Source organism: Rana temporaria, chromosome 9, assembly GCF_905171775.1.
Source record: "Rana temporaria chromosome 9, aRanTem1.1, whole genome shotgun sequence".
NCBI classification, from domain to species: domain Eukaryota; kingdom Metazoa; phylum Chordata; class Amphibia; order Anura; family Ranidae; genus Rana; species Rana temporaria.
This window is the reverse complement of record NC_053497.1, coordinates 27,073,948-27,085,460: the sequence shown is the minus strand read 5'-3', so window position 1 is coordinate 27,085,460 and position 11,513 is coordinate 27,073,948. Positions and strand designations below refer to the sequence as shown.

At 39.7% G+C, this 11,513-nt stretch overlaps 1 protein-coding gene across 2 annotated transcripts in view; it reads right to left on the bottom strand.

Moving 5' to 3' along the window:
* Positions 1 to 2,106: 2,106 nt before the first annotated feature.
* LOC120913219 (pre-B-cell leukemia transcription factor 3) overlaps positions 2,107 to 11,513 on the bottom strand; it is a 284,479-nt gene continuing 275,072 nt past the window's right edge. The window contains exon 9 of one of the 2 annotated variants that reach the window (XM_040323014.1): positions 2,107 to 4,129. In XM_040323014.1, coding sequence (XP_040178948.1) covers positions 4,037 to 4,129 — 93 coding nt within the window. In that variant the 3' untranslated portion in view covers positions 2,107 to 4,036. The remainder of the gene's footprint in view (positions 4,130 to 11,513) is intronic. The other variant, XM_040323015.1, reaches the window with a different exon arrangement.

The window sequence follows — 11,513 nt, the reverse complement described above, 5'->3', positions numbered from 1 at the left end:
AAAAAAAAAAAAAAGGCTACAACATGACTTTTTATCAAAAATGTGATATCTATAAAACAGGAAGGGGCTAATGGAAACAAAACAGTTACTGCATTTTTTTTTAAACCAAAATCTGCTGAAGATGCATGCGCTTGTTTTAGAATTCAACCATTTTAAGTGGAGGTTAGTGATAGCTTGGCATATTAATTGTCTTTGTAACTCTTACAAAAGTCTTGCTGTGAGGGCATCCATCCCCTGTCCTCTTCCACATTCTATGTTTGGGTGCCAAAGAGGTCCCATTAATGTCCGCGGGTCTAATATGTTTCAACCCCATAACTCGAATTGTATCCCCCATCTGTGGCTTTTTATAGCTACATAAGAACCATGATCTGGGGACCCTTAGGGATTGCTATTTATACTGCCTACCCTGCCCTGAGCCAGAATACTGTTTTTATTCTCACTGATGTCCTTTGAAATTAGGAGATCTGGCCTTGGAGAATAATAGCCTTCAGAGAAAATATGAGGAAGGCGATATCTATTTGTAGTGAATGAAAGTCTAATTAGTCCAGTGTTAACGCTCCCACTTTAAGTTAATTCGTAGTTCATAAGGGATTATAAGAATGTAAACAAAAAAAGAAGGAATATCTAACCTAGAATTCATAAAGACTGGCAAGGACAGATTTTGTGGAAGTGTCTCGCATACGTTCTAAAAGTGGCGCAGTGTGTGCTAATTTCATGTATTTTTCTAGAACTTGAATTTGGCGCATGCTGCACCACTTTTAGAACACATGTGAGATGCTTATAAAATCTTTATCTGTACGCCAAAAGAAAGTTGATCTTAATTAGCGTCACTTTCATAAGATACAAATTGTCGGTACTTTATTTTGAATTTGGCGAAGGTGTTGTGTTGCAATGTAGAAGTGGAGTATATTCGAATTACCTTAATTTGGTGCACGAGTCACTGTCAGAACCAAAACTGATCTAGGCGCAACACATTAACAATAACAATTAATTGAATTGACTTCCCCCCATAGTGTCTGCATTTGGCAGATCCCCTTTTTATTGGTTTTTAAATGAACACATACCTGGACCAAAACGAACTCTTAATATTTGAGGTTCCGCTTTTGTTAAGAGAGTGTGGAGGAGAACTGCTAGAACAGAAGATGATGCGCATAGGCCCACAGACAAGCAATAGTAACATGCGAGTTTGTTGTCACCAAATGCCTTTTAGACAGGTACAGTAGTGCTGATAACCAGTAGAGTTCTCTTTTAAATCATTTAAAAAAAATAAAAGAAAAAAATCAGTAAAACATTCCAAGTTCTAATAAAAAGAGATGAAGGCAAATTGTGAAATGTAAGAATTAGAATTCCAGGCAAAAAAAATGTTCGTTATGGATACAGTGTGTTAGGGCTAAACTGATCCACATGTTTTTGGTTGTTTGTGTCCCTGTTGGTGGGGAATTTCTCTCAATTTCTGCTCTGTCACAAAAAGTGAAAGTAAATCTCACAAATCTGGGCACAGACAGCAATAAAAACACAAGGGGGTACTAAACCTTCCTTACTCTATCCAAAATAAAAAAGTTTTGCCTGGTATTCCACTGTTATAACGCTGGTTTGTTTAATTCATTTCTGCATGATTTTCCATTTCTTTGGTTTATAAGGTTGAGTCAAAATGCCTGCTTTAACCGTATTTGACTTACTCACAGCAGTATGCAATCTAATACAGAGAGACTGGATCCAGCAAAAATAAATAGCTCAGTCCCTCTTTTTGTATGATTAAGGCTGGGTTCACACTGCCGCGACTTTCGAATTCCGACATGCTGGCATGACTTATTTAACACAAGTCAATGCAAGTCATATTGAAGTCGCACCAAAAGTAGTGCAGGAGCCTTTTTCTATTAGAACGGTTCCATTGCCGCTAATGGGGCGCAACTTGTCATGTGACTTTGAACTCTCAAGCAGCAGTGTGAACCAGGGCTTAATATTGTTTTTACATTTAAAGGGCCAATAAACCTACAATAACTAATGCCTCACAAAAAAAAAAAATACATATGTTTCATTATGTGACAAAGCTTGGGATATTTTCTACTATGTTTTTTTTTACATTAACAGGTGCAACATTCTCCCCTGTATTTTCTGTTTTACAATCTTTCAGTAGGTTTATGGAGGAGAAAATCAGTTGTGTGGAGCAAAACACCCTTCTTCCTGGTCAGGAAGTTAAATTTTTAAGTGATACCCTTTATTGGCCAACTTAAGAGGAACTCCACTTTCATGGAAAGAAGTAGTAAATAAAAAAAAAAAATAGCATACGGTATATAATTGCCACATAAGCTATATTGTAATTTAATGTCATCAGAATTACATTCCCCTTTTAATTTGTAGCTGCTGTAATTTCCTGTAAATTTGCATGCACTATGGAAAACTGGTTACTTCTGTACACTGGTGGCATACGGAATGCTCCCAGAAATGTAATTTCCTGTTTATATGATTGAGTGTATGATTGGTCCACTGATTTTCCCAGAATTCTGCAATAGAAATTTCAATTTTGGTGGGATACTTCCTAAGGGTTAATTACTTCTAAAGGCATGCAGACCCTGCAGCTTTTCTAATCAGAACACTAAAAGTGCACAGGTGATTAATAACAAACCAGTTCCCTTTTCTCCAGAACAGAGAACTGGTAGGAATCTGCAACAACATTTTGAAAATCCTTGTATATTGATCATCCAGAGGGGATTGTTTTTTCTCAACCAAAAATGGAGTTACTCCTTAGTTATTACAGATGCAATTTTTCGAAATGCCTTTGATACCTTTTTTTTATAACAAATTCCAACTGGTCACAAATTATATTAAGTTGGCTGGTATAGATAAACAAAGAGAAATGGAAGGTAAATGTGCTTCCAGGAGAAAATCTTTCTCTAGGTTTGTTTCAATGCTCACCATGTCTGAAGGCCTTGGCCCTTAACCATGTGGCCTCCACAAAGAGAAAGTAGTTCAGATTGGCTAATCTGTTCAGTAGAGGTTATGTGATCAAATACCTAGGCATTCAGAGTTGTAGCCAATACTGAAGGTCACCTAAAGCTGAATTTTCATCACTCCCGTTATTTATCTATCTTAGCAAGAGAGTTAGCATAGGTGTATGTTATTTAAGCATATGTTTGCTTTATATAACTTTATTTTTATGGGAGAACATTTCTTATGGTACCAAAACCAAATAACATTTATAGCTTATGCTAGGTTTACTGGTCCTTTAAAATTACAATAGTCGTTGAATAAGTCAATCCGTTATTGGCCCCTCTAACCATTAGTCATTGATTATAATTGACAATGTCATGTAAACAAAAGTTTGAAGCACAGAAGCAAGTTAAGCATAAATGTATTTCAATGACAAAATAAACAATCAACTAAATGTAAGCACGAAAGGACTTAATTAATGAGTGCAGTTGCTAAAGTGATTGATTTACTGCATACATTTGTACACGTTTTTTTTCCCTGTAAAAGTGGATGCATCTTCATAGATCAATAGCGCTTTTAATGTTTTATATAAGAAAAAAAAATGGAAAAAGAAATGTTGATACCAGGTATACATTGTTGGGAAGTGTAAAATGTCTCTTTCCCTATGACCCCAGATTTTCTGGGCACACATGCAAACACTTCTTCTTAAAGCTGCTAGTTCATGCCTTCAATTTAGCTGTTTACTAAAAAGTGCCGATGGGACGTGGAGATCGTTTCTCAAATTCTATCTCAGATCTTTGCCCAATTAGATAAAGTGCTTTGAAAGTGGTGATATAACAAAAAAAAAAAAAAAAGACGCACTGGAATCCAGCAACTTGTCTCAGCTGGTTTGTACAATGTGGCTGTGTAGGTCCTTATTTGAACCAGGCAAAGCATCACCACCAATCTGAAGAAGAAGAGTTTTCTGAAACAGAAGGATCGTCCTCCACGCAGCTGGGACTCTGCTTCACAAAATTTTCAATAAAGACCGAAAATGATGCCTAGTCATAGAGAAAGCTCCATCCAGACTGCTGAGATGCACACATACAGCTTGAGCATGGATCACTCAGTTAGAGGTATCAGAGTTCACGCTGCCGGGCCCTTCTGTTGGGGAAGTGACGGAGGAAGGGGTTGCTGCCTCATGCCACCCTCCATTAGCCTGGAATAAAAGAGACAACACATAAATGTAACTTTAAAAAGCAAGCAAAATAACTAAAAATGCATTTTGACTTTTTTTTTTCATTACAATACAACAATATTTTATCATTGATCATAACTACACCCAACATTGATTAGGGCTACCACCTACCTCCATTTTGTTAGGGCAATGATTATCAATTTACAGTTCCTGTACTGATTTCAGTGGTTGCTACCAGTGCCGGCCCAAGACATTGTGCTGCCTGGTACCAAGAATTAAATGCTGCCCCCCCCCCAAAAAAAATGACACCCACCAAAATGCCCCCACATCCATTATTTTATATCATGATAACTAAAGTGGACCTATCATGGCTCTATACATGCATATAGGAGTATAAAGAGGACCTGTTATGGTTGTTTACATGTATAGGAGTATAAAAAGGACCTGTTATGGCTCTATTCATGCAATTAACCCCACAGTGGAGTGGAGCTGGCGGAATGGGATGGCGTTGCGGGCGGCAATTTGCTGCCCCCCTGAAAGTGCTGCCTGATACAATGGTACCGTCGGGTCCCATGGTAGGGCCGGCCCTGGTTGCTACTTACAATTTATGGCATAATCGAGTATTCATATGACCCCTATTCAGAAGGTAATGCAGAGTATGAGAGTAATTCACAATCTATTCACATATTCTCTTTTGTACAGGCTGCACAAGGTGGATAGAAAACAAGCAAAAGTTTTTCATTACCTTGCTTGCTTATAAAATAAGTCTACAGCAATCTGACGCTTTTGGGTTAATTTATTAAAGGCAAAAAGTCTGTTAACTTTGTAAAGGGAAATTTCCCTTAGAGAGGCGCCACTGACTTTTTTGGGGTATATTTGCAAAGTGAATTGTCACCACGTTCTCTAAGCAATTTGAAAATTGTAGGGCTGTGGAAATTAACTATTAATTCCTTGATTAATTGATTCAATTCTTTTGATCGGTACTCACCTCTCCGCCGGCTTACGGGTCTTCAGGGAGTTCCGTCGGAGATCCGGTGACATCACGGACACTGGCAGGGCTTGCTGTGTCCATCTGTAGGGCTCTTTTGCTGTGCCTTCATATCTGCATGCCAGCGGGACCTTACTATATGCCACACGCAAGGGCTGTTGCACTTCCCTCTATCACTTCCCTCTATCACCCTGGGAGTTGATAGTTCCCTTCACGGGATATCTACATGTCGATGGACTGATGTTAAGCCCTCCTCATCTGGATTCAGCAGTGGTATCGTTGTACACATTTTTATATCAGTATCATACTTGGCTACAAGTTTTTATGACTGCTTTTGCTACCATTTGGTATTACTCGTACCATTTGTACAGTTTATGTAGCTACATCAATTTTATCTCCAGTGCAATGTTTATTTTGTTACCTACTTGAAGACTATAAAAGTTTTAATGCTATTCCCATCGAGCGCTGCCTTTGTGTGTTTTTTGTATCCTGCTATCCATTTTTCCAGTGGTTGGTAGCTGCACTGGGAATCAGCCTGCAAGGAGATCAGCTAAAAGTAGTTGGATCTGTATGTGCGTTATAATTTATCGAAATTAGTCGATTAATCAATTAAAAAAAAAATTCATTAATCGAACATGAAAATTGTAATCAGTAACCGCCCTAGAAAATTACCTTGCAAATTAAACAGCCTATTTGCCTTAGTACAGTGGTTCTCAGCCTTCCTAGTGCCTTGACCCCTTGATAAAATTTCCCGAGTTGTGGGGACCCCTAACAGTAAAATTAATTTTCGCAGCATGGGTTGTTAGCACCCAAGGCAAGACAAGTAATTTGCGCCCCTAACCCGCAGACATTTAGCAGACATTTAGCGCTCCCAGAGTCCCTTCCACTCATACAATATTAAAACCCCTTATGGTACATTTTAGGCTGTGCCACTTTTTGTTCTCCTTCCTTTCCCTTTGCTCTGTCTCTATCCTAATTTCTTGTCCCCCCCCCATCATTATCTAGCAGTCTCTTGTTCTTTCTCTCCCTTTTTCTTTGTTCCTCCCCCTTCCATGTATCCTCTATTTTTATTCCTTCTGTTTTACTCCTTGGTGGGGGCAATGGGATGAGTGGCAGTGCTGGGGGGAGTTCTGATCAGCCAACTTAGATGTTCTTGATCAAGGTCATCTGCTAAACTGAGAACTGTAGTGGGGACTTTGAATGACAACTCTAATCACAGGTAGTGTTACTCACTGTGTCTCAGGCATCACTGTGTCTACAGCACTGTGGGGTCTCATTCAGCCCCTCCCACTTCACATCCATCACTGACCTCTAGTTTCTGCCCCCCAGCCATGCCGTGAACTGAATGGGCGGCTGAACAGAGGCTTAGTGGGCAGCCAGGGGCTCCAAGAATAGCCCTGCTGGGCGACCGAGAAAAAGGCTGGAAGAGTGATGTAGGCTTCAGGAACAGCCCAGAATTCGGTGACCCCTGGCAAATCATAATTTGACCCCCGAGTGGGTCCCGACCCCCCAGGTTGAGAACCACTGCCTTAGTAAATCAACCCCTTTGCATGACTCCTAGTGATCTGCATGTACCAACATGGGATCTTGAGGAAACCACTAGTCTACAGATGATGCTAGAGAAAGCATATACCACGACTTTGAAGGACTGCATGTGACCTAAAGTGGAACAAAATTCTCTTGAGCAACATTAACTATTTATAATCCTTATGCTGCTAGCTTTGGTAAACAGGTAGGGAGGTATATTTCATTTACGCCTTTTAAACAATTTTTTTTATAAGTCTTCAGTTGCTTTCTAGTTTCTGGCCTAAGCCAAAATAAGTCATACATCCCAGGAGTTTTCATGGGCATTTTTTTTCTTTCATTTGGAGGAGGGAAGGAGGCATTTTCTCTGCTAAGCACGCCCTCCAGCCTGCATGCCTCAGCTAAGGCCAGATGGGTTCCAGGAAGTAAATGCTACATTAATCATATGCCCTTACTCAAGATGGCTGTGGTTAGAAATAATAGGGGGTGATTTTCAAAGTGATTTCTCAACCAAATAAAGCATGGTGACCTGGATAGATGGGTGAATTTTCTTTAAATATTACAAGTGACTTAAATAGCGTTTTCAATTCGAGGTACTCAGATACAGATTAGTTCTGGTTTAAAAAAATCTCGAGACAACAAATGTCTTGCCACTTTTCATACCAATTCAAGGTGCCTGAATAACTTCAACACTAGCATTTAGTGAAGTACAGTAAGTGTCAGTTTTGCCCTTCAGCTGCCAGCCAGCTGTCATTCTTCCTTTGCAGGTTAGAATACAATGGCATGTGACTGACTCTTACGAGCAAAAGAGACAGCAACCCACTGTACATCTGTCATACGAATGTGTTTCATATCACTGCTGCCTTGTATTTAGGGTTATGACACAATGGGATTGATTTACTAAAGGCAAATAGGCTGTTCCCTTTACAAGGGACTTTTCCCATAGCCTACTGAATGAGGTGAAGCTCTGCTGACTAATCATCCTATCAAATGCAAGCAAATGGCTGTGTTTTTTTTGGGGGGGGGGTGGGGGGGGGGTTGTCCTTTGCATGTGATTGGGTATCCTTTGCAAATTGAATTCATACCACATTCACTAAGCTAAGGGAAAATCCCCTTGCAATGTCAACAGCCTATTTGCCTTTAGTAAATCAACCCCAGTGCATCTCTAAAACAGAGATGTCTAGTCTAAGTTAACATGATGGCTTGCCCTGAAATGCCCATTGGCATTTAAAGGGTTAATTTCAGTTCATGGGATATGTTGCAGCTTTGATCTAAAAAATGTATTCAGTACCTGACAGCCAATCTTATTAGTCATAATACTTATAACTCCTTCCCTATGTCCTTTATGGCTTTTCTAATTCATAAAAACCCAAACCTGTAATATCATTTATTTATTTTTTACCACCACACAAGGCAGCTGGAAAAGCCCACTTCAGTTAGACTTTTTGCAACCCCCTTCCCCGGCTGAATTTTTTTTCTTCCTCAAATAAATTAATCTTTCCTCTGGTGGTTTGAGATTACGCTCTGTATTATAAGAGAGCGCCTTATCAAACCTCATCAGAAAAGATGGAATTCATGTCCGCTATAATGCTGCAGGCAATAACAGCTTCATATTTTATCATGTTGATAAGGATTTTGCAAACTCTCTGAAGCATTTTCGGGATGTTTTAAATGAAAACGGAATATTGTAACTAAAAGCCTCTTTCAGACATTTCTTCTGGGTTACTATAAGTTATTTATAACCCCCCACCCCCCAAAAGAACTCATTTGATATTTCAAATGCAAACGATTTGCGTATTTAATGATCGCCAAGGCTGTCTGCTCCCCCCACACTCTCCAAGCTACAAGTCAACATTTTCAATCATAGGGGGAATCGTTAATATTGACTGACACTTGGAGGGAGGGAATACAACTCCAGTCATTTACGTAGACAGAGATATTCTGGGCTTGATTTTTAAACGCTTGCCTGTATTTGGCTGCGGTTGATTCGATTTTAGCCGAAAGGAAATATTTATGAAGCCAAGCAAGATAAAGATGGAATTTTATATTACTGCTATATCACAGCTTAATTATTATGTTTATTTTGCTGTACAGCTGTACGGTATGGTATTTAAAAGCCGTTCAGTGTGTCTGCAGATCTCCTTTCTGCTGATACATTTTCCCAGTGGTATGTAGTACAGAAGACAGGACATGGCAATAAATGGTAAGCACATGCAAATAGACAACAAATAGGCACACAGCTGCCGTATGTTTGACAACAACCCAGCTCGCCCAAATCATAATTTCAATATACAGGACTTAACATGCTAGCATGATGCAAACACCAAGCAAAACAATTTTCCTGTGTACTTGTCACAAGTAAAATAACTTAATTACATTGAAGTACATCACTGTATCTGCAGCACAATATAGCCATCTACCTATATGGATCCTTGCATACAAAACTCTTAGTGCACATAGGTGGCCCACTGTAATTTCAGGCTCAGGAGTCAGTATGGTTAAAGTGATTGTAAAGTCAATTTTTTTTCTAATAAAATAACAAACACGTTATACTTAACGTGGTTTTGCACAGAGCAGCCCTGGTCCTCCTCTTCTCGGGTCCCTGGCTGGAGCTCCATTTCTAGCAGCTTGCTGATTGGCTAAGCAACCTCTGACTCCCAGATAAGTAACCACTGACACCAAAGATCTTTTTAGCTATCTGTACGGGGGCCATTCTTTCTAATGACCACAACAGAAAGGAGAATTTTCCTAAGAGACCATCATGCTAATGTATTGTGAGTTGTATATATAGTAATCATGAGCAGGGGGTTCCCCTCAGCCTGAAAACGTATTATTATATCAAGGGTTCCTCCATGTTAAAAAGGTCAAGAGGCTGCTCTAACCTACTTTATGGAGACTTTGTTTAAAAATAAAAATTGTGTCCAAGAGGCACAGTGGGGTCTCTTGGTGCAAGGATAAAAACAAGTGTGCAGATAACTGTCAACTGGCAGTGGTTATAGGCATTGCTCCAAAGGGGGTACAAATGGGATTCAACTCTGGAGTTTTAAGATGTCAGCTGAAAATAGCTCTTCCGTTTATCAGACTGGCCATTCAGCTTCAGCACTGATAATGGAAGCTGCTTTCGCTTTTTCTCGTGATATCTGCTTCCTTTCCGCACTTACACTTCAGAGTCAGCAGCTTTCCTAAGTAAAGCCAATGAGAAGCAGATGTCATCATTGCTGCTGAAGATACAGACTGCTCTATAAATGTTTGTTAAAAGGATAGCGGCCAGCGGAAAATTGAAAGGGTGGATACCATTACATTTTAAAAGGTACTTATATTTCCACATACTGACGTGCAGCTGCAGTGATTTTTAGTATTGCTTTCACTTTATTACACTATAATTATTTTGGCAAAATTGTGTAGTCTAGAGAACATATTTGTACAGAAGCGTTCATTAAGACACATATTTCATTAATGCATCACCAGGAGTTTGTTGTAAACTCCCAGCAGCTTGTGTTTAATAACTTAGAGATTTCAGAACTCAAGAATTGAAATGGCTAGAAAACATCCCATAGACCTGGATATAAAACATTCCAATGGCTGAAATGTGGGTCCTACTTAAAATGGACCTTCATTCCAAACATTGCCTTCTCCCCACTGCAACACTCCCACACAAGTCCATCTAGTTCAAACAATACAAATCCTATATCCACAGTTGATCCAGAGAAAGGCAAAAAAACATTAACAAAAATAAATGGTCCAATTTCTAGGCAGGGAAGAAAAAAAGATTTCCTTATCCAAAAAAGCTGATTTTTATGTTTAACTTTTTTAACCTGTTGGTGTAGGCAGCGTGCAAATATGCGGCCTCTCAGTGGGTGGGCCTTGGCACTGAGCGGCCGCATATTTACATGCATTAGGGGAAATACAACTGTGCCAAGTGCATGCCCCCGACAGTTAAAAGGGGCTAACGGAAGGCTCCCAATCACTGCTTGCTTTTGAATCATGTGACAGCCAATCATGGCAGTCACATGATCATAAACCCCGCCCACCCCTTGGCATCCTAAATCCATTAAAGGGCCAGGAGGCACTGGCTCCAAGGGGTTAAATTGGTTTACTCTTGCTTGTCCACGGTCTTAATTTTTGCCTAGGCAAGAATGATGTGTCCCTGCTCCTTCAGCCTCCTGAGTTATCTCTATTACATATAATAAGAGTCTGCAGTAGCAGAAACACACAGAGGCTGGAGGGATGACCTGGCAAAGCAATGCGGGTCGGCTGCAATAACCTAAAAGAGACCGCTGCCTTCTGATGACACAGGAAGGGAAGATGGCAAGGAGGATCTGCAACTTGGCAGTGGAGTGGTAGATCACAGCAGAAAACTGGATCCATTGGGTATGTATGTCCTTTAAAGATAAGGAAGAGGGGGTTGGAAAAAAAACATGGGGGGGGGGGGGTTGAAGTTCCTAAAAGCAACTATGTGAATATTATGCTGGCTCATTGGTCAAGTGCACATTGTTTTTAGATTAGAATCCGTGAAACTAGCCTATAAAACATACAATTAACTATTCATTTTCCATTTAAGACTTGTTGTTCACCTAGAAACTGATCCATTTCCCGGATCTCTTGGTGCTAACACAGGGCAATATTCTAACAGTGCCATTTTCAGATGACATTTACGTTTGCTATTACATTATACTCTGTTCTTTTTCTCCCACGATTAAAGAAGGACAACCTCTGTTCCATTCTCTGCAAGGAAAGCTTTCACAGTACTATTAGCAGCTGATCTTACAAAATGTCCTTTCTTCTGTGCACTTTAAAGTTTACCAGGGATTAGCTGCCTTTGTCATAATGGCTGACTTCAGTGATGTGACATGGTATTTATGGACAATAGTAATACTTTAATGTGGAAATATC